The following is a 26,975-nucleotide window of genomic DNA, read 5'->3' as shown; positions in this document are numbered from 1 at the left end:
CCCCTTACTGCCTGCCTGCTGTGTCGGCATGGGCCTGGAGGGCACTAATCCCCTGGCGTGGACACGGGTCTTACATGTTTACGTACGTCTGCGTCCGCATGCAGGAGGAGCTGCAGGATAAACACAAGACCTGGCGACAGATTCAAAAAGCCCCGACTAATAACCTGCGACACTTTCCATACTCCAGCAGCAGCCTTCACACAACCTCTCCGATGCTTCTTCTTTTAGATCTGCCTCATACTACATGCACACTGACTGCCCTGATCTTACATAACTTTGGTCTCTGGAGGAATCTGTGCTAGCCTTTGACCTTCACATGCTGCTCAGATTTATTTATTTTTGCTTATGTGGGCAGAAGTGAAAAGATGACGTGCTGTTTCAGCTGTGTCAACCTGCTCCTGTATAAATAAATGTAGACAGATGTAAATTAAATAAATATTTTAACAAGAAAAACACATACCTGTTTATTTTTTTTTCTGCCTGTTTGGACTGCCTGTGTCTAGATGTAGCCTGCGGTGACATGCAGCAGGACTCCACACTACAGTAGGTAAGTAATACATGTCTGTGTTGTTAATATCAGTATGTTTAGTTTGACATTTATGTATATTTGCCTTCTTAGAGATATAGATGAGATGACAGATACTGTGCTCAAACTTTTGCAAGGTGTAACTTTAAAATTACAGCTGGTAGTGTTAGGTAATGCTAGCTTGTTGCATTAGCTGGTACCATTCACTAACTTTTAGTTGGTAAAGTTAGCTACTTTCAACTGGTACAATTTGCTATCTTTAGCTGGTACCTTTCACTAACTTTAGCTGGTACCATTTACTAGCTGATACCAGTTAGCTACTTTTAACTGACAATGTGCAACCTTTAGCTGGTATCTCTCACTAACTTTAGCTGGTACCATTTACTACATTTAGCTTATTGCATTAGCTACCTTTAACTGGTACCGTTCAGTAACATTAGCTGGTAGAGTTAGCTACTTTTAACTGCTAGAATGTGCTACCTTTAGCTGGTACCTTTCACTAACTTTAGCTGGTACATTTAGTACTTTTAGCTTATTGCATTAGCTACCTTTAGCTGGTACCATTCAGTACCTTGAGCTGGTACCCTTTGCTACCTTTAGCTGGTAGCATCTGCTTTTAGCATAGCACAATGTAAGAAATACTGGCTGTGGCCAAGCTAACAGCATTTGTAATGTTGGGGGAAACTTATCTTTTAATAGGGAAATGATAACACATTTTTGCCTGAACTGAGCACCACCACCACCATAACTCATAAGCAATTTACAACCAAAAATATATATATATATATATATATAACCACCATATAATCTTATTTGAACTGCTGTCTGTTGTGTTTTTAAAGAATGTGGTATTCCTAGGTCCAAACTGGAAGTGACACGAAATTCTCTCTGAATTTAAACAGCGTAAATAATGTATATACAATGTACCAATTGATAAAAAATAAATACAAGTAAATAAAATCAATTGACCATTTTGGTTTTCCATCAGCACTTAAATGCACCGTGCAAGTCAAAATGATGGAAGCCCAGGCAGACATTTGTGAAATGTTGTCGATCCCATTAACGGGGCATTTGTGATCATTTTCAGCCTAATTTAGCACAGTGTCATACTCCTGAATATACAGCTGATTTTGTTCATAATGCTAATTGTTTGAATTGTGACTGATCAGTGACTGCAGGCCACGTTTTTACCCGTATTTAATTCACAACAGGGACACTAACACAAAGGTGCCCATTACATTATTCTCTGCTCGTATGTACAGCTCTAACAGCTGTTTGTGTGAAGCAATTTTCTGAAGAGCAAAAGCGTAAGCCGTCATAATCATGGCACCACAAACCTTTAGGCAATGAGAAATTATTTCATGGTTGTAGATTTTTTTTCTTTTTAGGGAGACACAGGCGTTGATGCCCGTGAGCTGGAAGATCTCTAACCTCAATTATTCAACGTGAAATCAAAAATGAGGAACACGGGTTACTTGAGGGTCAGGTTCTCGGGACCCAGACATTTATTAGATTTGGTTTCATAACACTGCAGTAAGGGCTGGGCTAAGAGGGGTTTGTGATGGGTTAGGGTTTGCACAGATACATCATATATGTGCAATTTACTGTTTGCACAATTAACGTATAGTCCAACGTCCAGAATGTGCATTGATGAGCTGTTTTTGTGGTTATAGAGGACAGGGGAGATATATATGAAAGGGGTGAGAGAGGTGTTATAGCACTGAGGAACGAAAATTCAAAAATTTGAGATAAAAAGACTTTATAATGTCATAATTTTGACCTTTTTTAATCACATTGTGATTTTTAATCTTATTAATGACTTTTTTTTAATTGATTACATCTTTTTCTTGATTGATTTTTCTTGATTACAACTCTTGTAATTGTTTTTATCATATATTTAATCTAACAACATGACTTTCATAATTGACTTTTCATGTCATTATTAGGACTTTTCATGTCTCACAATTGTGGCGTACAACTAATTTACTTTTACTTTATTTCATTATAATGTTTCCTCTCACAGTTGACTTTTGTGTCTCTATTATGACTTTAAATCTCATAATTATGACTTTTTATCTATTAAAGTCTATCATGACTTTGTATCTCACACTACGTGACTTTTAAATCTCATCTTTGACTTTTTCGTGTCATTATTGCGACTTTTAAATCTCACAATGGTTACTTACTAACAATGATGACCCTTTATTTCATTATGACGTTTCCTCTTACAGTTGACTTTTAGGACTTTATTATGACTTTTTAAATCCCACAATCTCATAATTATGACTTTTTTTATCTATTAAAGTCTGTCATGAGTTTGTATCTCACACAACGTGACTTTTAAATCTCATCTTTGACTTTTTCGTGTCATTAGTGTGACATTAAATCTCACAATGGTGACTTTACTAACGATGATGACCTTTTATTTCATTGTGACTTTTCCTCACAGTTGACTTTTACATCAGTATTGTGACTTTCAGCTCTCAGGTGACTTTTTTATCACTTTTCATGTTGACCTTTTATGTCATATCTCTTTAATTGTGACTTCATCTCATCACTTCAACTTCATTTTTTTTCCCATCTCATACCTTGTTTTCTTTTAAATATGCCTTTTAATATAAGTAGTAATGTGTTGTTTTTTAATGTTTTTGTCCTTTCACTGACACGGAAACAGTCTCCCATGGACACAGAGAGGTGTGAGAGGGGAAGTGTTGTTTCTTTAAAGGCTGCACACACACACACATGCAGTCCTCGGGAAAGTTAAAGGAGCCCGGTCTCATTGGAGCTCTCTCCCTCTCCCTCCCTCTCTCTTTTCTGCACCGGGGATGAACGCATGTGGAGGAGGAGGAGGAGGAGGAGGAGGAGGAGGAGGCGCCCTGTGTGTGTGTGTGAGCAGAGCCAGCGCGGCACGACTGTTGGCCTGAATCTAACAATTAACCTTGATGAGCACGGATTGGTTTCACTCAACAGGCGCAGGTGCGCGAGGATCCGCGGTCTACGGCGCAGCTGAGCGGCTCCACGTTAACGAGGCGAGCGTTGACGCATTTCGTGGCCAACGCTGAAACTCCACGGATGTAGAGAGGGAACCTTTTGCAGCGCGATATTATTATTATTATTACTATTATTATTAATACACTATTTGTTTTTCCTTCCTTCGGCGGGACAGGATGCAGAGAGCACCGGCGGGAGCCTGTTGTCCGCTGCTCGTCTTCACGCAGAATCCGTCTCCAGGAGCGACGCGAAACTGATTTTCATTGCCCTACATCGGAATTTGACCGCAGTGTCATTGGACGGATCACAGTCCCAGCAGCAGCAGCAGGAGAAGAAGAAGAAGAAGAAGAAGAGGAAGAAGAAGAAGGAGAGCAGCTCCAGAGACGGGAAGAGAAGAGGGGAAAAGTGTCCGCTTCACTACTCTCTCCATCTGCGCTGCCGCACGCAGTGAAATGAGGACCGCGTCCCGGCTCTGCTCCGCGTAAAGAGGAGGCAGCTTCAAGGACGCAGAGATAAAGATAAAAGAGAGACAGAGAGGAGAGGGAAGAAAAAAAGTGGCCACCGGCCGAGCACTGAAGCATGGAGCGGGACGACACGGACACGATGGGCCCGTCCAAAAAGACAATCATTTCCAAGATATTCAAAGTTCGTAAGAGGAGGGAGATGCTGTTCGTGCAGGTGTGCTTCATCTGCTGTGTCCTGTCCGTGGCGTGGGGCATGTCGGTGCTGTTGACCAAGACAGGTGAGTGCATGCATAACGAAGGGGGGGAGGAAGAGGAGGAGGAGGAGGAGGAGGAGGAGGGAGAGAACTGCTGGGATGTGGAGAAATCTGCAGTGTAATAATCACGCACGCACATGTCCATCACATCAGGCTTTTAATGTCAAGGGGAGAAATGTGATCAAAACAGGACGAGTTCCATTTTTTTTCTCCCCTGTCCGTTCATAATGCGCATGTGACGCCTCCTGTTGGTTCCCCCCTTTAGCTACAGCCTATAGGATAAGTGCATTTAAATTAAATGAAACGGCGCAACCAAGACCACCACCACCACCATCATCATCATCATCATCACACTCATCTGTCATGTGCACATGTTCCGCGGATTTTCTCCCTCTCTCTCTCTCTCTCCAATCTCAGTTTGTGCGTCTGTTTGTCCGTATATGCCGCAGTGTGCGCGTCGCGGCAGCAGCAGCAGCGGCGGCACGTTTTTTAATTAGGGAGGCAGGCTCCTATAATAATCACGGCGCATGCACGCACACGCACACACACACACCTCCTCATGTTCCCACATGCGCACACCGATCGAGTAAAAACGACCCCAGAACGAACCCAGTCCGTCAGGCAGCTTCTGACATGTTTACGCGCTTGCGCTTCATCCAAAATGTATTTTTTTTCCCCCATTCTGGCGCGCACACACACACGCATGCAGAGGCGCGCGCAGGTTCGTGGTTAACGCTGTCTCCTCATCGTTGTCTTCTGGCCCGGGGCAACACACACACACACACACACACACACACACACACACTGGTTCTTCACACTCTCGTACTGTCTCATGCCGATTTTTTTACGCATATCTAAGAGGAGGAGGAGGAGTGTAAACAGCGGGGATGCTTTTCATCTATGTCGTTATGTTCATGACCGTGGTGTGTGTTGGGTAAACCATTGAAGTAATGCGCGTGATGATCCCTTGCGCGCAAGCACGCACACGCACGCACGCACGCATAGGTTTGCACATCTATTCAGGGAACACTGCATTCAAATCCCCTGGCCCCAAAACTTGACCAATTCCTCCAGAAATGAGGTTCTGCCTCATTAGGACCAGGTTTTTGTTTTCCATAATAATACTCCATAGAATACTACTACTACTACTACTACTACTGGTCCATCATGTTCTATCACGCACACACGGATCAAATAAAACCTCCCACTGACACGCAGAGCATCCCACACACTTACGTAATCCAACGAGCAACCTTGACATTTTGCTGTTGAAGAATGATATATGACACACCACTGGGATCAGAGGTTAACTACATCATGTATGTATATATATATATATATATATATATATATATATATATATATATATATATATATATATATATATATATATATATTAATAAAAGTGTGTGTGTGTATATACGTATACATACATACACACACACGTGTATATATATATATATATATATATATATATGTATATACATATACACGTGTATATGTATGTATATATAAACGTGTGTGTATATATATATATATATATACTACTACTACTACTACTACTGGTCCATCATGTCCTATCACGCACACACGGATCAAATAAAACCTCCCACTGACACTGACACGCATATATATATATATATAAACACGTGTGTATGTATGTATACGTGTATATATACACACACTTTTATTTTTATATATATATATATATATATATATATATATATATATATATATATATATATATATATATATAGGGGCATCCACTTATTAATAATTGTATATAATGATGTTAAGGTCACTTTAGGTTTACATTTAAATTAGTTGCTACTTTTAAACGCATTTTATGGAGGGGATATCGGGAGTTAGTTCACCAAAATGAACAGCAGATGGCGCCACCTCTGAGCGTGGTCACCTCAGAAGGATAACAAAGATGATATGTTATGTAATATCTGCGGTTTCTATTTCTCTTTTTTTTTGTGGCAGGGGCATATCAGTCACATGGTTTCTGAATTTTAATATCTAGACTACAGATGTTTAAACGTCCAGTTTGTAACAATCACGATGGTTTATTAGCAGAAATTCAACGTAATGTTGGTTTTTTTAGTAGCCTTTAGCTTTAGCCTTTTACTAACTTTAACCTTGCTTTACGGAGGCCGCCATCTTGTGCCTCCATGTTTCTACGTCAACTTCACCATTAGATGATACATATTGAACGTCTAAAATATTAAAACTCGCATAGCATTATAATGCAATTTTAATCTAGAATTATGTCATGAGCCACATTATAAATATAACATTAAAGGAAGTGAATATATAAACGTTGTGGAGACGCCACGTGGACTGGACCGTGCACCTGTGACGGAGCTACAAGACCATTCGGTCGATTTAAACATCACACATTATGCCTCGGTGCTCGTAATTATTGCGACGTTTATTGCGTGGAACTGTGGAAAGCTCGGTCTTTGCCTCTTAAGCCTCGGCCCATGCAGCAGACCCTCATCCATCCATCCATCCATCCACGCACCACTTAGGCCCTCAGGGCTGCAAATTCAGCTACTGCCTCACTGCTGTAGATCTCTAACGGACGTATTGGGAGTTTTATTAATAACATTAAAAAAAAAAAACCCAACAAGAGGCTTAAAAGATTATTATGGCATGATATCATACAGGCCAGTGCAAATCTCTTATCTTCAAAGGCAGGCTGTGGAATCCAAAGTAAGCCCCCCCCTCCCCTCAGCCACTAATGGTTTGCTTTTCTTTCTTTTTTTTTCCTCTTCCTTGTTCACCTGACTTACACACAGTGATTATCACGTGCGGGCGGTTATTTGACAAAGTATTTCTTGTGACGATTCAAGCTGAAGAAGACACAGAAATCCATCTCACCATGATCGGTTTCGTCTCTGCGAATAGCGGCGTCCTTCCTCTTCGTCGTCTTGCAGCCGTCACAACAGGAGCGAGTGTTCGTCACGTCACAGTAACAAACCTGCCATGCGTTATTTGACTGATAGGTCGTGTGTGTGTCTGTGTGTGTGTGTGTGTGTGTGTGTGTGTTGTGTATGGTCCAGATGGATGGGATTTTATGTACTTCTCCAGGGTTACATCTCCATAAAGCGGGGTGGGGCACAGCACATGTTGTCGTGCATGCTGATCGTGCTGTGTGTGTGTGTGTGTGTGTGTGTGTGATGGAGCTTCACATGGGAGACGACAGAACAGGTGTCTCTGTGAAGCGGGAAAGGAGGCCGAGTTCTGACAGGTAGCTGCAGCAGGCGGACAGCGATGGGTGTGGAGGGGGGGTTGGGTATAGGAAGTGGCATTGGTGAGATTGTGCTCGAGATGATTTCTGACGACAGGGAAGTGAATACTCTTACGAGAGTGTCGTCGTCGTGGCGCAGGGGCAGATTGATGGACGGCTGTCCTTGGTCCATCTCCTTCCTGTGCTGATTGAGCAGAGCTGCAGCGAGGACATCAACACCTGTGCTGTCCACTCTGTGTCGAGCAGAAATGCTGTTCCAGAATGATAAATTAGAAGTCCAGTGCATGAGAGCTAATGAATTTAATGCAGGGTTCACAGCACGTTGAGCTCAGAACTTACAAGATGCATTCAAAGACCCTGGTAAATGTCATCACTTCTGCAGGATTTATAGCATGTTGGGATCAGAGGGGCAGCTTCAAGATGCATTCAAGAACCCCCTTATATTTCATCACTCAAGCACTATTTGCTTGCTGCCTTGTCTTAAGGGATGTACCACAAATTAGGTTAGTTGTTGAAATGGATCCTTTTTTTTTTTTTTTTTTACATGTGTTTTTGTAATAAAATAAGAATAATCTCTAGCTGTCAAACTTTCTTGAAATAATAAATCCACTAATGAAATAATCAAGTATCAATGTCCATCCCTAGCTGTGTTCTCACAGCCTACATCTTGTAGCTTCTTCACTGTAGTCGAGTAAGCCTTACTATTTCAAATTCAATTGATCGATGTTTATTTGTATAGCCTTTAACAACACCCGTAGGGTTCCCTTTATGTATAATTATGAAGCATATAATAAAATGGCAGAAATGAAATGAGCAATGAAATAAGAATCAATAAAAGAAATAAAGAAGTATCTTGACCTTGGGACGTCTAGATGTTTGACCTGAGGGGCGCAACGCCCTGTTATCACCCTGTTAATTTCACTTAAAGTTAAAGTCTCTGTCAAGTGACGTGAAGAACGGTCATTAAAAACAGTAAAATCTTAAAATCTGTTCTAAAATTAACCTCGACCCAGTGAAGAGCACAAAGAACTGAAGTGGTGACGTGTTCACGCTTAGGGGTGTTTGTTAAAAAGCGAGCAGCCACGAGTTTTTGAAATAGCTGGAGGCTTGTGCATTACAATAGCTGAGTAGCAGTTGAATAGAGTATCTCTTTATCAAATTTCATACTGGTGTTAGAAATCTGGAGGTGATTTCTGACGGCTGGTCTGAACTGAGGGACAGTATACATGCTAGTACCAAACATGGTTCACTGTTTAACCTTTGTTTGGGAGAAGGCTTTTGTGAGACCCACTGTTACGGAGAGTTTTAGGGTGTCAATTCTACCAGATATTGATCTTCATAGCAATGAAAAGACACATTGTGTTTGTTGTAGCTGATAAAGGCAGCATATACGGTGTAATGAGAAGAGAATCGGGCCAAGAATAGAACCCTGTGGCACACCTCGGAAGACAGGAGCGTGAGGAAACTTCTGTTGGCAAAATAGAAATGCAGTGTCCTGGATGTCGATGTGATGTTTTAATTGAGCGATAAGGATTTCATGAGGTTCAGCACAGCAGGTTTTCCCAGCATTTACACAAATGTACTTGTGCACCTTAACAGCAAAAATGCTTGTAGCTGCGTTTAAAACCGATCTTTTCCAAGACCCTGGAAAGACGAGGTGAACTTCTCTCTCACAAGCAATAAATATTAATTTGCTACTTCTTCAGGTCTTATGTTTACCTTGATAAATAGGCCGACGTCGTCTCCTGCTGCAGAGCAACGCCTGTTTGAGTCAAGGTTGCCTTTCTATCATCTCGAACGACTCGGGCCGTTCTCTTCTGACATCAACAACAAGGTGTTTTTCACCCGGAGAACGGCTACTAATTCACCGCACGAATATCCCAGTAGATTCAGGCTTCCCTGTAAATCTTTGAGATTTCCTGCTGTCAAACAAGATTTAATCAGGTGTTTACACAACGGTCTTCTTTTTTTTCTTTTTTTTTGCTCGTGCACCACAACGCTGGTCACTGAACATGAGTAATAAGACGATTAATTAAAGTGAGTCAACTGGCAGAAGAAAGTGGCTGAAGCGTGAGCCAACAATGCCTTTGCCCACAACAGACTGCAGCCCTCATTTCATGTCCAGCCAGAAGCAAAGACACAACCAATGTCCCCTTTGTTGTTGTTTTCCCTTTTCAGATGCTTGGCAGCAAGAGCAGAATAAACCCTATGCTGCCTGAACACACACACAGACACGCACATGTATGCAGAGTTTTCCCCTCGCTTTGTCTGGACACGCACAGGCTAATAGACTGTTGTGGCTGTATAAACATAACATTTCATTGCTGCGGTCAAGTGTTTCTACACATGACCGACTCGTGTAATTGCATTTAGACACCGTTGAGAACGGCTATCAAAGGCATTACGCTAATCTAATCCACTTACGACACCAGGCCCGGGTGTCGCCAAAGTTTTGTCGTATCAAATATTGTCCGTGTTTTGCTTTTCAAGTGTAATTTCGTGCCTCTGTGACCGCGTTCTCCTCGGACGTCTTCACCTTTAAATGCTCAGTTTTAACGGGCTGGCAGTAAATAAGACTTAAAAGGATTAAAATGTGACGCAATGCATCACGTGACTAAAAAAAGTATGACACCAGTCACTTTGACCAATTCATTCCCTGTTTCCGTGTCCGTCTCCCAACAATTCGTTGATGGCAACACTCGAAATCGATCTGCTGCACCTCGCGAGAGACGTCCGATCCCATTGTTTGGCGGTAATCAGTCAGTCTTGTTAGCCTTGGCTAATGCAAATAATGACTTTGCGCAATCAATAAGAAATAGATTAATTCTAAGCTAAGGCGTGAAACTGTGCAAACACTAAGGGCTGGGCAGAAATCCTGTTGGAATTGTATTTGTATGTGTTCAAATAAGAGTTGAAAACTATTATACAAGTTCTTGAAAAAACGTTAATTCAGTCAATTACTTTCCCCGTTTAATGATACCGACTGGTGTGTTATATCGTTGGAAAGCCTGATTAGTCACAGGTAGAACTTGTAAGGATTGTGCGTTCGTGGAGTGAGCGACACAGCTTAAAAAATGTGCCAAAATCTGCAATATTCTCTTTGCTTGGTATTCACTCTTGCTTTGAGTTAGCTGTGTTGCTCATTCCGCAGAAGCACAATCCTTATACGTTAAGAGGAGGTGTAACGCGTTATATCTCTTTGTAAAGGTGTCGAATCAAGCTTTCCAACGATGTATAATGCAACACCGTTTGGTATTACTAAAGGGGAAATAACATCTCTTTTTGTGAAGAGTTTAGTTTTAAAGATGCAGCCTTCACATGCTTCAGATTGTGTGAAGGAGTTTCCAAGTTGTTACCAAGTGAAAATATCCAAATATGTCAAATAATAATCTTAATTTGTATGTTTATATATCGAACATACTTTTGTCGGAGAGAAATTCACCCCAGGAATATCAATTTGACAACCAACTCCAGCATGTTGAGCTAAGAGGAGTAGCTCTAAAGATGCATTCAAGGTTCCTGGTAAATCGAGTCACTCCTGCTACCTTGAAGTAATATTTGCACCACAAACTGGGCTGTTATTGGAGTAGTTTTTTATAAAGTATTTTCAAAATCTAGTCCTAGATGTGAGAAGGTGCGAGACTGCAATCTTGGCAAAGCGAGGGAGGGGGGGAGGGGTTGACCAGAGGCCACAGACGAGCGAAACGAAGCCAGTTAGCGAGGAGAGGAACAGGTTGGCGTGATGGCCGGAGGGGTTGGGTCTCTTGGATTGGAGAACTGTGGGGAAGCAGCTGCAGTCGCCCTGTGCACAATCTGTCCGTCCAGTGCCTGCTGATCTTCAGGCTGTTTTAAAGCGTGCAAGACTGGTTTTACCGAGGACATTTTCAGTGTCTCGCTGAAACGTCGTCGGCTCAACGAAGTCAAACTTATGGAGCTTTACCACAGGAGATATGAAAATATCAAACACCATTATAATAGAAAGATGATCATTTGAAGAGATGAACTGTTTTCAAGCATTAATGTATTGAATTTCAAATTGGCATAGAACAATCAAAAATGTGTTTAATTTAGTGCTGTGCAATAGATTAACGCGCGTTAACGCACAACGCGTTTCCATGACGACTGGCCGGAAAAAGACGTCATGTTTACGTGCCGCGACACCGGCGTCCAGGCACCGTTTACCAGTTAGCTCCGTTAGCTGCATTAGCTTCTTTTAGCGCAGTTGGCGTGCTTACAGTCGAACTCGATTGGTCTGTTTATTAAACGAACAGAGCAGCGCTACAAATAACCAGCGTACCTGTGTACTGCGAATGTGTGCCTCTGTTTTTAAAGTTTAGCGTTACTTTAGAGACTCATTTTAACAATCGGGAGTCACGTAAACATGACGTCACATGCGTCTTTTTCCGGTCAGTCGCCATGGAAGCACGTTAACCGCTGTTGACGCCGTTAACTGCTGTTGACGCCGTTAACTGATGTTGACGCGTTAACGTTCGACAGCACTAGTTTAATTGTAATTTGAAAGTGATGAATTTTTCAGCCCATACCGTTGATGTAGGATTATTGATTCTTGACTTCTTCTTTTAACATCTGTTATGATAAAATGATTTTAATATTTTAAACCTTGTCTGAACCTTGTCAGAATGTTGTAAAAACAAAGATTGCATGGTGTAAAAACCACATGGGTCCTCTGCCGTGCTTTCAACACGGGGGGGAAATATTATTTTCACATCTAAAGTGAATAAGAGAATAGCATCCACCCAAATATCTCGTGTTTCTCATGCAATGTTATGATGCAACTCAGCTCCGACTGCAAGTAATCTTTAAAAAACAATATCAGTGTTGCTGTTGCGTCTTTGTGACAGGGGCACAAAAGTTTGTCTGTTGCCATTTTAAGGACGACATTTCTGCCTCGTTTCCCTCCAGAATATCTCAACCTCTTAAACCCTGTTTTGTTTTGGTTTTCTAACCTACAGTTTTTTTAAATTCAGTCTCTCAGACAGACAGACAAACTGTACGCTGACCTGTTTATCACACAATGACAAACTGACACAGTTTAATAATGAGCGGGTGAAGCTTTTAGTGGCTGAACGGTCGCGTATTAACCTGTTTTGATGCTAAAAGGGTAGATCACGTGTGTGTGTGTTGGGTGTGTGAATAGAGCTTTTTTTAATGGGGTCTAATTCACTTCAAATGAAGCCTGAAACAATTTGAATCATTGGCTGGTTGATTAATAAATAATCACTTATTTAGATCTATTAATCATTGGAGTCATTTGAGACAGATTTGACTAATTCAGCAGTTTAATCTGCACACATGGGATTGTTGTTTTTTTCGTTTTTGTGTCGTCTTTTATCTTCTGTGATCAGACTGAATATATTTTGGCTGTTTGTTTGGACAGAAACTAATTATCTGACACAATCCTGGACTTTATTAAGTTGACATTTTTACAGTTTTATTTTGGCAGTTTTTTGCAGCTAACATTTCAAAAAAAGCATTTGTTCATTTTATTTCAGGGAAAATCTCTCCTTTACTAAATTGTTTTTCCACGGATGCACGATATCGGCAGATATTGGTTTTAATATTTTTTTATCGGATATCGGCAGACACGTCCTAATCTGCCGATATACAACAGTAGGCTGAATAAGCTGCTGCCTTGGTGACTTGTATGCTTAATTTATTGTTTTTGCGCAATGAAGAAAGTATTATAGTATTATAAAAGTAAAATATTCAGCTAAGTTTACTACAAATGTGTATATATCCCGATATATCGACTTATCTGATATCGGCAACAAGTCCAATATCGTGCATCCCTACTACAGTCCATATTCAAACACATTTGCTGGTTTCCTGACCTTTATTTTACTTGAAGGTCACACGTTTAGGTGAGGTTAGGTGAGACTTGGACCTTGTTTAAACAGCAGCTCAAATCAGATTTGTTAGCATATCTGATCAGAATCAGATCTTCCTGACCAACAGGACAGATATATGGATTAATTTGTGTATGTCCCTTCTAATTTCATTTGAACAAATTCCCCCCACATAGAGATAACTACCAGGCACTTAATCTGCTCGTCAACCCATTTTCTGTTTCCATCTTCCATGGTTTCATCATGTTTTTTAAACTATCGTCTTCCACTGTGTGGATCGTTTAACTCGCCTCAACTCCTCCGATCTACGTTGTCGTTTTTTGTTGACGCAAAAGACGCTGTGAATTTCTATCCTGAGCGACCGAGACGTTCAGATTGAAGCGGATCTGTAAAGAGTTTAATCCACCTCCATATGTGGTTTAAACCAAATTAAATGTTTTTTTTGTAGCCTAAGACAAACAAAAGATTAGTCTTTCAGTAGTGGACTGTACTTAGGTCAAAAAAATCAAACTGGATACAATCTGGATAAGCTTAAATATCTGATTTGGGCGGCAGTTTAAACAAAGCCTTACACTCTTGGAAATAAAAGTGCTAAGTGGAACCATATAAGGTTCTTCGGCTTGTCCTCATAGGAGAACCCTTTTTGGCTCCAGGTAGAACCTTTTTTTTTTATAAAGGTTCTAACTAAAACCCTTTTAAAACCCTTTATTAAGGAAAGGGGTTTTAAAATGGTTCTCTGGATCAAAATGGTTCTTACTGGAACCATTAGTGTTACCAAGAACCCGTGAAAAACCCTTTCCCGAAGAGAGGGTTTTTCAGAAGCAAATGGTTCCAGGTAGAACCCTCAGCCCTTGTAGAAGAACCCTTTTGGAACCCTTATTTCTAAGAGTGACGTAGCGACGACGCGGTCAAAGTATAATTCATTCTGTGTAATTGATTGGTTCATCTCTGTTTATGACCTTTTATTCAGTGAGAGCTTTGTTTCTCTACATATATGTTCTTTATAGTAATGTTTCCTAGGCATCAGGACATCTAAATGCGTTTTCTCAGGCAACTTTACTTCAAACCCAGAGAAGAGACTGTGTGATTTATAACGAGACGTTCACATGGTCATCGCGAGATATTTACAAACACCGAAAATCATGTGAGCTTTGGAAAGTCTTTTACAGCCACTCTGAAACCTGCAATTACAGTCAGACGAGGAAGCGCACGGGGGCTTTGATAAATAACTCCAGTGTATTAGAGGGAAACACGAGCCATCACTCTGAGCACTATTCCCTCATGAGCCGCTCATAACTGTACAGCAGCACAGTTTCATCATCCTGTAGGAAGTTAGCGCTTTGTCGAGATTTCAAATAAAGAAACAGAAATATTATTATTACATAACATATTTTTGGACTGCCTAATGTTTTCTTTTTAGGTTCGCATTAGGATCGAGGCTTAAGAGCGAGCGGTTACATGAGAAATGAAACCTTAATGGCCTAACGGCATCTGACAATGTCACATCGTGACATAAATGGCAACTTTGAGGGATTACGGGGGAAAGCGAGCTCGTCCGGGTAAATGATCCTCATCGGGTCATGAAAACGATCCGGTTAACAGCGTCGGTGTGAATGCTTGTATGTAAATTAAGCTTAATTATGTGATCATTAAAAGCTGTTTTTGTTGTGTTTCTGTTGCAGGTCATGGGATGGTGGTGGAGTCACAGCCGAACCTGGAGCACTGGGGGAGACGGCTGATGGCCTCGGTGTCCGATAACGACACGGAGCCCAAGAACTGTTCAGAGCCAGGTACGTAAACGTTTGGGATGGGGAAAATACCACTTTTTTTCTGTGTCTGATACCGATTTCCCAAACTCTAACCATCTACTGATATCAGTACCAGTCTGTTACAGTCATTTTAGACCGTTCCATTTCCAGATCCATTTTCCCTGATGCACTTTGACAGTGAACTGACTTTAGTCTCAAAAACAAAAAGTGTCTCAGAATGACTTGAAATTGACCATCATAATAGTCGGCATCGCCCTGAACAAGGATGAGTTGAAAATATTTGCAAAGCTCTTAAGGAATAATTTTAATGAATTTTTGAAAATCAGAAAATTATCAATTTTCACTGATGCACTTTGACAGTGAGCTGACTTTCTTCAAAAAAACAAAAAGTATCTCGGAATGACTTGAAATTTACCATCATAATAGTCGGGGTCGACCTGAACAAGGATCCGTTGAAAATATTTGCAAACCTGTTAAGGAATAATTTTCATTAATTTTTGAAAATTTGAAAATTATCCATTTGCCCTGATGCACTTTGACAGTGAGCTGACTTTCTTCAGAAAAACAAAAAGTATCTCTGAATGACTTGAAATTTACCATCATAATAGTCGGCATCGCCCTGAACAAGGATGAGTTGAAAATATTTGCAAAGCTCTTAAGGAATAATTTTAATGAATTTTTGAAAATCAGAAAATTATCCATTTTCACTGATGCACTTTGACAGTGAGCTGACTTTCTTCAAAAAAACAAAAAGTATCTCGGAATGACTTGAAATTTACCATCATAATAGTCCGGGTCGACCTGAACAAGGATCCGTTGAAAATATTTGCAAACCTGTTAAGGAATAATTTTAATGAATTTTTGAAAATTTGAAAATGATCCATTTGCCCTGATGCACTTTGACAGTGAGCTGACTTTCTTCAGAAAAACAAAAAGTATCTCTGAATGACTTGAAATTGACCATCATAATAGTCGGCATCGCCCTGAACAAGGATGAGTTGAAAATATTTGCAAAGCTCTTAAGGAATAATTTTAATGAATTTTTGAAAATCAGAAAATTATCCATTTTCCCTGGTGCACTTTGACAGTGAACTGACTTTCTTCAAAAAAACAAAAAGTATCTCTGAATGACTTGAAATTTACCATCATAATAGTCGGCATCGCCCTGAACAAGGATGTGTTGAAAATATTTGCAAACCTTTTAGGAAATAATTTTAATTAATTTTTGATTACATTTTTTGAATTCAGATCTGAACCATCGCCTGTTTTCTCTCTTTTACAAAAACCTTCACACTGAAGGTGCAAATATTGTTTTTTGTATGCCCTGGAATCGATATTTTTTTGTGAACGCAGGTTTAGTAATTGCTCAACTGGCATTTGAGAGACATTTTGGAGGACAAGGGAGAAAGATGTATTACATCGTGATCAAACAGCAGAATTATTACCCAATGCTATAATGATTTGTGCCATTTCATCCTCTTGATTGAACCCTAGCGATTTTAAAAAACATATTCGGTCCTAAACCACATTTTGGACCCTGAAAATGTGGTTGTTTCTTTGTTTCTTGAGAACTTTGACATCATGAATGGGTGTGTCCATGTAAAAGCTGAAACGCACTGTTTGGTGGTCATTCTGAGCGTTCCCCTGAGTTCCAGTGGAGTTAGGAACACAATGCATAAGCTAAATGTGTTCCTATACCTTCATGTTTACTCTGTGCATTGATTAATAACCGCTGGATTTTTTTCCGACTCACTTTAAATCACCGTTGCTGTAATAAGCTCTGAAACGACTATTAAAGGAGCCAATTATTGATCGTTTTCACTTTAGAACAATTAAAGGTAAACGGATGCCGCAGCGTCTGACAGCTCCACTGACACTGCTGACATCGACTTGATGTGGATTATTAAAAAAAACCACATCAAAACTCTGCAGTTTATGGAATTATGGATTGAGATGGTGGCAGCAGTGACGGCCTGTCTCCATCCTTCACGTCTGTCACTTTGGAAGAGCCTCAGTCTAAATTGGTTGTTGGGTGTTTCTCAGACCAGAACCAAGGTTCATGTGTCTGTGACTGATCTGTTAACATGGACACGGATGATTGGACTAAACTAGCTTAACGAAATGGCCGATTTGGAAGGACAATAGTCAGATTATGACTTCCTACGTTGAGTTATCATGAGTTTGCTCTGTGTTAATGTGACACATTTCCACCTGATATTGCTGGAAATGGATGGAAACACAGTGGGAGCAAGGTTTTATTGTTGTTGAACCATGGTTCTCAAACTGTGGCACGTGGACCAACGGTGGTACGCAAGCTTCCTTTTAGTGGTACCTGAAGAAATACTCTTTTACTGTAGATACCAGGGTATGTGATCGGAGTGCAGTGGAGGGATTTTGACTGTAGTGCATAGAAAATGAGACCAATAAAAAAAAAAACCAATAATGATAAATTAAACCCGACAGGAGATGACTTATTAGCACCTTTTTGTGTTACTCTTTAGCCCCTCCCACTTCCAATTGTTTGGTCACTTTGTCACAGAACTTTTGAAAAGACCAGGCCTGATGCGGTCGCAAAAATTGGGTTGCGTTTTGGCGTATGTGCAGGCTCACAAAAATGCGATTAATTTGGCGGAAGAATGTTAATTATGAGAATAATAATCCCTACAGTTTCAAGAGGTTTTCTTGCACAGTCGTCCTCGAACCCTGCATCACTTAAATTTAATAACATTTTGCTATACGACAGAGCAAATTATGCTTCTTCCAGTACCATTTCTGCACAATTCTATGCCTGTCGAGATGATTTACTCTGATTAAACACAGGATTATATAATAATTGATTACTCATTTTTACGCCAAAGTAAACAAGGAAGTTGTAATTTCTAATCCGAATGATTTTGATCAGATTTGAAGAAAACAAAGCAAGTGCCACTATATTTCTACTACTAACACTATTTTTATGGAGTTGCGTTGCAGAATAAATAAATGTTAATCTCCTTCATCCAGTGCCATATTCAGATTATTCTTCTGCCTTAACTTCCCTGTATTGAAGTCAAGGTTAGGTAGGCAGGTTAGTAATTGCTCAATTGGCATTTTTCAAAAATAAGTTCTCTTTTATTTGTATCTTTGGAACCCGACGGGGCAGCGAGAACTGCTGATTTTTCACTTCATTACGGTTCATAGCGAGCGGCGGCAGCAGAAACTCCCGGATTAGTCAATCTGCAGGTTTCTTTTTATATGTATATATATATATATATATATATATATATATATATATATATATAAATAAATAAACGAGCCACAAAAACACTGTTTCACTGACATTGAAGAGGGACAAAAATTCCGCATTGTGACCCTTTGAATGTGAACTTTTCCCCCGCAACTGAGTCTCAGTGGGTTTCGACTGAACTGAATGCCAAATGACAAGATTATGTGTTGGAAGTTTTTCCCTCCTAATCCTCCAGGATTACCTTTTTCCCCCCTCTTTCCCCCCCTCCCTCCCTCTCTTTCAGGCACACTGTACTTCACATTCCTCACATTTCTTTATTTATTCCGTCCACTGCTTGTTTCCGCCTCACGAGTGTTGACCGCCCTCACATGACTCTTTTGTTCTCTTCGGGCGCTCGGTCTTGTGAATAATCCAGCGTCAGCTGCCGACTTTACGAGTGATTTATCTTAGTTTTAAGAGCTCGTCATCAGACTCCATTATAAACTATAAATTTGTTCGTTTGCCAGAAGTCGTCCCTAGAAAACCGATTTCACACAGATTTCTGTGAAAATTTTTTGTTTTGCCGTGGGCGTTAGGCGTGATGACCGCGGGAAGAATCCATTAGATGTGATTAAACGAGGCTGGATTTTCTTTTCCCCCTTAACCGACTTTGCACGGCGATTTTTGAGGTTAAGGCACTTGGCAAGTTCCCTTGTAATGGTTACTAAAAATGCTAAAAAGAAAACACTCTTTCTAGGATGACGAGCTTCTTTTACCATGATTTAGCGACAGGCTTCGTCGCTAAATCAGAGTTTGTATGGAACCACTCATACACAGTGCTATACAAAGGCATAGAAATACACAGACCTTAAAATCAACATTTAAATTGAATTAGACGGTAAAATCCTAGGAGATGAAAGTGTGATTTGTCCATAAAAGTGCATTTAAAAGACAAAAATGAATTCATAAGTAAGACGATTATTTGAGAAAAAGCTGCAGTAAGCAATGTTTTCAGGCCTGATTTAAATAAAAGCTGACCTCAGGTGTTCACAAAGTTTGTTGCACAGGTGACTGAAGGAGCGATCACTGAATTCTGCTTCACTTTTGTTTGGGAAACGCACAGAAAAACCTGTCCCTGAATCTGCTAATGGAAATAGAGCAATCACCTCTTTGTATGGGCTTATACATAGTTAGAATGTATACTACTAATTAGTTTTCAATGAAAATCAGTTTTCTCTGTAACTTCTCCCCTAGTTAACCCGTTTCAAACCAGTTATTACGGTTATTGTGGTTGTAACGTGGTTATTATGGTTATTTCGCTCGCGCCGTTTCAGGAATCACAACTTTGTCATGTGTTTTTTTTGCACACTGAGGGACAAAGAAACATCGAGAGACTCAAAGCATGTCAATGTAAATATGTTTTATACAGTTCTAATTTCATACTTGTTTACAACTGCAGTGTTTTTCTGAATAATCTGCCAGATATTGGAAGTTATTCTGGAAAAAACTGGCAAAAGCACTTATTTACAGGACATTCTCTGGTCCTTTTTAATGTGGACATTTTGAGGGTTCGGTGTTAAAGTATTAAGAATAAATCCACGGAAGTTGCGACGTACAGTAGTTTGAAGCCAGTAGAAAACTTGCTGCAAAGATATATAATAAAGTATGGAGTGTTGTTGTTTGTCCAAAACTGATGATCCAGCGTGGAGCGATGATGACGGTGCAGTGACCGTGGATGGACTCAGGGCTGAGTTTAGGTGACGATTATAGCTGGAGGCTTTTTTTTGTTGTTTTGTGTGTTTAATGCTGAGTGTGTGCAGCGTCTGAAGCTCTGTTTTAATTGGGCTGCATAGGCTTCATAGATTACTCTCCCAGCCTTTAACCTCCTCCTCATCATTATGTCTTCTCTGGTTTCATGGGCTGTTAATGCTGTTGTTGCTCATCATGAGACTTGAGGCCTGCCTTAAGTGACCTCTCTTATTGGCTGGAAGACAGAAGTGAAGGTGCATGCTAACACATGCTAACACATTCAAAGGTCAAGTCTTTACAGTATTAGTGGGAAATAAATGCAACAGCTCACTCTTTGGCGATGATGATGACGATGGTGGATGTAACAAGCTAGGTGAGCATTACATGCTAACATATTCAAAGGTCAGTCTTTACAGTATTAGTGGGAAATAAATGCAACAGCTCACTCGTTGGAGATGATGATGACGATGGTGGATGTAACAAGCTAGGTTAGCATGCTAACACATTCAAAGGTCAGTCTTTACAGTATTAGTGCAAAATACCAGCACCTCACTCATCTTCTGATCTGAAAAACGAAAGCCCGCTTCCTGTCTGGTTCAGGATTGATTTTTAAGGTTTTATTTCTTGTTTTTAAGGTTTTAAATGTGCTGGCCTCAACTTATTTATGTGATCTGTTACGCCTCCATACTCCTGGCGGGAGTTACGAGATCCTCAGACCAGTTGCTCCTGGAATTAAGGTGTAAATCCAGAGGTGATGGAACCTTTTTAGCGGCTGCAAATGCTCCTCAGCATTCAATTCAGGATGAACTAGAAAGCTTGCGCTTTTTATTTTGTTAGCTTTACGATTTGTTTTACCCGTTTCTGCCCGTAAAGCACTTTAAGCACAACTTTAAGGGGCCGTCCACACGGAAACCGCATTTTAGGAGACCTGAAAGGTCTCAAAACGCTAGTCTTACGTTTCCGTGTAGACTGGCGTGTATTTTGGCGGAACCTGCGGTATTTTGAATTTTAGTGTAGTAACCGTTTTTGGCCACAGTCTTACATATGGCGCCTTTAAGGTTGTTTTTAAATGTGCTATGTATAAAGAAAGTTGACATTGACATAATCTGAAAGTAAGTTTATTTTGAATTAATTTAAATCCTTACTCCAATATTTCTCAGAGCATTTATTTAACCAGTTCATGGTTTATGATTGGCTGCCATTTTTTCAAGTGTAAATAATGGGAAAAACCTAAGAACAAATGTCTTATTGTTGCGTAACCATCTACATTTATCACAATTCATGAGGTCAAACTTCTGACCTAAGCTTCTTGCACATGATATGAATGTATTAGAGCTGTCAGCATTAAGGCGCTAATCGCAAATAACTCTTGACACGTTTTTTTTTTTTACTGCGTCAGTGTGTGTCAGAGCTGATGATTGTCGTGTGGCCTGTGTAACGACAACAACAACAACAAAACAAACCGGAATAGCATGACGGCTTTGAGGGGAAAAAGACCGTAGATCAATCACTTTAGCTGCAGCTGAGGAGAGAAATAATTCTGCTGCTTCTCCATGTTTTTAAACACTTATCCACAAACAGCCTGAAACTGATCATAAACTCTTGCACATGTTCTTAAAGTAACTTTCTTTAAATCACTTTGGACTTAAAACATGATAAAAATGTGTTGTACAATCACAGCCCTAGTATTTATACACATAATTGTGCATTGTAGCTCTGCTTTTATTGGATTAAAACTCTCCCTGTTCTGCTTCAACCACTGAAAACTATTATTAACCATCACATACAAAGCTTTCTTGAGTCATTCCCCCCCCTGAAGATACCTTCCCCCTGCAGCGATCCCATGACAAATGGGGAAAAAAAACCCGCACTTTTACTTCTTCACCTCCAGTGTTTGTTACGTCGCAGTGACTCTGGAGCAAAATGTGATGGCTGTGTAGATTTTATTATTAGCTTCTTCTTTTTTTTTTCCAGGCCAGTGTGAGGAAGACGATCAGCGTTTTGAGAAAAGGTTTACTCGGGGACACGCGGGGAATATTGGATTATATTCTCCTATGTGTTCTATTCTCATAAGGAACCCACTGATGCCAGCTGTGCAGCACAGGAAATTGGCAAAGAAGGGGGGGGTGGGTGGGGGCACATGGCATCGTGGCTAATGGTCTGTAGGAGGCATAATTTGCCTTCCAATAAAGACGCTGCTAATACCGTATGTTAAACTCCGACTCGAGAGGCGTAATTGACTTGATAGAAGTGGCATATGAGTGAGAAAAGTGCGCGCGAGTCTTCCTTTGTACAGTGAATGTGCATTTTTAGATAACTGTGATGTTGGATGATGCTCGAGTTACTTTCTGGGGGGGGAATCTGCAACGATGAGTCAAGCTGCCGTGCAGTGCGGGGGCTGCAGGTTGGTCAACTCCAGGGGAAACACCAGAAGGAGGCTTTTTAAAAGGGAATTACACAAGCGAGGAGGTGGAGGGGGGGGATGGGGGGGGGGGTGGATTATGCTCTGGTGCATAATGGAAACTGACCTCACTTTGCTTCTCGCTTGCATGCCAACAGTGGAAACAATGCAGCGTAAAGAGAGAGAGAGAGAGGCGAGGAGCACGAGGACCTGCACTCTCCGAGCTGTGCCGGTTCAAACATGCCTGACCTCTTTATTCTCTACTGTACATGCTCACATTCACATGCTGTCCACTTTAGATCAGCAGCTTACTTGCTTTTGGTCGAGTATTGAAGTGTGTGTACATATATATATTTTTTATTTTATTTATTTATTGTCACGGTTTAGCGTATTTAGCCGTTTCACTTTGATGCTGCAGATCCTCCTCCTCCTCCCCCTCCCCCTGAGGGAGACGCTCACCTATTTCTCCTGTACACACAACCGAATGCATATGTTTCTCAGCGGTGTCCCAGTTAGGTTGTTGAACCAGCGCCACAAAATGGGCTGACTACACACACACATGGTCACGTGTGAGATTATGCTAAAATTACACGTAGAATTGGTGCACAGGTGATATCACATGTGCCTCACCGTGGTCATGTGGCCTATTGTGCATGTGACGTGTGTGAACATGTGAAAGTGTTGAGCTATCGACAGGGTAATCATGCCTTTTTTTTTTTTTTACATAACTTAAAGGTGCATTATGTAATAAATCTAAAGCAACTGGCCATAAAATCCTCCTAATATGTCACAGAGACTCAGGAATAATGTTCATATAACAAACTGAACTCACCAACAACAACAACAGTACAGACAAAATATTCACATAAATTTTTTTTTTGCAGACTGCAAATCATGTTTATGTTTTGAAATCATGTTTTTGGCATGTGGCGCCACCTACCGCCGTCTACCAATCATTGCAGTCAGTAGAGTCGCAGCTGCCGAGCAACCACGGGTTGCCAGTTACGTCAGAAAACGAAACCTAAAAGACCTCGCTATTTTGAATTTGAGTGTAGTAACCGTTTTTGGCCACATTCTTACATATGGTGCCTTTAAACCCTGCATGTGCTCCTAATTGCGGGGAAAGCGACTTGTGATGTCGTCCAGCTCACAGAAACGGTCTCGATGCTTACCCAATCCAACTTTATTCATTTATTCAACAGCTGAAACAAAGTACTGTACATATACTATACTATACTATATATATTATAGTGAATTATCTAATAAAGACCAGGAAGAACTGCTCATTCGTCCCTGAAGAGTTTCCAGATTACCACACTGACGTGTCACTGGTTTGTGTTGTGACAGGAGGGTAGCACCAGGCGCTCTGCCAAAACATCATCATCATCATCATCATTTATTTGTTGAATAGATGACGTCCGTGCTCAGTGTTTGCATGACTTCATCTGCGACAGACGCACACACACTGTGCCGAGTGCCGGGTGAAGACCTGACCGGGGGACAACAGAAGGCACCGAGACACTGAGCTCCATTATGTAACGGCGGCAGCACCAGTATCTGGAATATTATCAGATTATGGAATAATAATAATTGCACAAATGGTAAAGAACTGGCCCTGCGTTAATACCTCGTAGAGCGTAATGACTTAAGGTTATTGTTGTGTGCATTAACATAGGAGCGGCCTCACTGGAGATGTATGCACACACTACTGCAACACATTTTTTTGTTGTGTTTTAACACAAAACACGACTTTTTATAACAAGTACCAAATATTGAGCTGTCGAAGTAACACCATTATCCCCGACGTTAAAATACAGTGGTGTAAAGTCAGACTTTTCACAGAAAGGATAATTTACTCTCTCATAAATCATCCTCTTCCTCACATATACTTCACACACTGGTATAGTGAGATTAGATTAAAATGGAGCGAGAGATGAGGTGACTAATTGTTATTTTAGCCTCGTATAATACTGTAGAGTATTTCTGATTATTTCCACCAGAGGAAGCTCACAGTTTGAGAAGCGTGGCACGAACAAAATCGAAACTTTAAAGGCGCCATATGTAAGAATGTGGCCAAAAACGGTTACTACACTTAAATTCAAAATACCGAGGTCTTTTAGGTTTCGTTTTCTGACGTAACTGGCAACCCGTGGTTGCTCGGCAGCTGAGACTCTACTGACTGCAACGATTGGTAGACGGCGGTAGGTGGCGCCACATGCCAAAACATGATTTCAAAACATAAACATGATTTGCAGTCTGCAAAATATTTTTTTAAAATCAGATATTTTGTCTGTACTGTTGTTGGTGAGTTCACTTTGTTATATGAACATTATTCCTGAGTCTCTGTGACACATTAGGAGGATTTTATGGCCAGTTGATTTAGATTTATTACATAATGCACCTTTAAAACTGTATTCTAGTGTTTTCTAAAGAGCTGCTTAGAAAGCACTTCTACAACCACATAACACTAATGTGTTAAATTAGTTAAACACAATCCATACCTTTTATAGTTTTGCACCGTCGCCTGTGAATAGAGTTTAAACGGTTAAACCAAATCAATCCTCACCAAACCTCTCGTGGATTTGTAATTATTTCTTGGGTTGTCTGGACCGGGGTGGGGGGGGGGGGGCGGGGTATATGTTGCTTCGTGTCGCTTTCGAACGGAACTGTTGCCAGCGATTTCTGTCACGAGCGGCACAATCAGGTGTCCAAACAGGAGAGAGAACGTGAGGCGTGTGTGTGTGTATTTATAGATGAGTCGCTTTTGCTTCTGAAAAGGACTTTTTAATTTCTTTCTCTCTGCCGGTCCAGACGTCCTTTTGTTCACACTCTCGCTGCCTCCGAAAGAGAGTTTAGTTGAATCTTTCCAGATATGTTTGCATTTACATAACCTTTGTTCAGCAGAATATATATATATATATATTATATTTTTTTTTTTACTCTCAAAGCAGTTTGCTTGGCTCGGTCGACTCTCTGGCCTTATTAAATCAAAGCTGGCAGAGTCTTTATTGTTTGTTAAATTACAGCTGCAGCTGTTTTCAAACTATCAATAATGTACATCTTGTCCCCAGTCAACGCTAATGTGTGAGGCAAACGTTTTAAGTATTCAAGAAATAATTACACATAAAAAAAACCCTTGTGGAACAACTGAAATGTGTGTTTCGATGAGCTTTATACTGATCAGAGGATTAAGGCGAAAATAAAACCCTTTAGCTGTCCCTATATACTCGAAGATGTACCGTGCAGATGTTTCGTAATTATCGCACGATAAATTATAAAGTAGTTTGAAACATAAATATTGGAATAACTTACGTATTCGTCACGATGCGTCTTTCTTTATTTATTTGCCTTACGTATTATTTATGATTCTATTCATGGGCCTCATTTGAGATGCATCACTTCAGTGATCTTCACGTGTGTGTGTGTGTTGTCCTGTGTCCTTGTTGTTGTTGTTGAAATGGCGGAAGTGGCGGCCGCGTTCATGTCCGGTTTGACCTCCGCTCCGACCGAGGGGGGAGACGTGGACGGTGTCTGGCTTACAGAGTGAAAAACCCGGGTGGAGGTGACCCCCAGTTGTCCCTCTGCTGTCCCTGCATGTGCCGGCGGTGCCCTTTAAACACCTTTGTGGGTGGGAAGCGCCTATTTTTAAACGCTCACTCAGCCAGAGCTGATGTATATTGTAGCAAGGAGGGAGAGGGGGGCTAAACAAGTAACTAAAGAACATGGGGTGGCTATGGCATTAAATTAATAATTAATGCACGCCCCGCAAAGGCTGCAGAGTGAACACCGTAAGGTAAACAGTTTAAGGGGGGAATTCAAACTCCTTCCCGGCGTTTAACGGGCAACCTTGCGCTGCTGTGATAAAATATGGATGCGTTGTTGTTTGTCCATGAGGGTACCGGCGGGGGAGTCGGGCCTCCCTCCTATTGGCATCGGTTTGTTTTCATTCACCTCCGAGGGCACGGCTGACAAATCCTGTAATTGATTGCTCCCCTTTTTTTCGCTCGAGGGCCGTCGGGTTTTCTGACGCATTAAATTCAGCGCGTAAACCTGTCGGAATCGAAAATGAGCCGACGCCGCTCGACACAGTCGGTGCTTCTCAATGTCACCCGGGTGCTCTTCAGTGTCCGAGCATGTTGTACGACACAACTAAAAGTTGTTTATGAGGTCCACTAATTCACTCGTGATGCCGAAATCTCTCCGAATAGCATTGTTTTCTTCGTTATCTGACGTACGAAGATGCAAAGTTTACCACGTTTAACTCTATGTGATGCAATCAGGGAGGGCCCTGCGCTTGATAATCTGGACTTGGACTACATCCTGTGGAATATTTGATTTGCCTGTGCAGTCTTCCAAATTGTGCGCTGATTCAGTCGTGTGCACACACACACACAACCACCGAATGTCATAAAAAAAACAGACGCTGCCGAGGGTTCAGACAGATGCAGCAGCGGGAAAAGTCTCAGGTGAGCACTGTTCCACTTCACGAGCCC

General features: G+C 40.9%; 1 protein-coding gene across 1 annotated transcript in view; it reads left to right on the top strand.

Moving 5' to 3' along the window:
* Positions 1 to 4,096: 4,096 nt before the first annotated feature.
* The window catches only part of slc24a4b (solute carrier family 24 member 4b), a gene marked incomplete at both ends in the record, with an annotated part of 42,652 nt that continues 19,773 nt past the window's right edge, over positions 4,097 to 26,975 (top strand). The window contains 2 exons of the mRNA XM_083898601.1: positions 4,097 to 4,259; positions 15,041 to 15,148. Coding sequence (XP_083754727.1) covers positions 4,097 to 4,259; positions 15,041 to 15,148 — 271 coding nt within the window. The remainder of the gene's footprint in view (positions 4,260 to 15,040; positions 15,149 to 26,975) is intronic.

Source organism: Microchirus variegatus, assembly GCF_963457635.1.
Source record: "Microchirus variegatus genome assembly, chromosome: 12".
NCBI classification, from domain to species: domain Eukaryota; kingdom Metazoa; phylum Chordata; class Actinopteri; order Pleuronectiformes; family Soleidae; genus Microchirus; species Microchirus variegatus.
The sequence above is the reverse complement of the archived record's forward strand: the minus strand, read 5'-3'. Positions and strand labels throughout refer to the sequence as shown.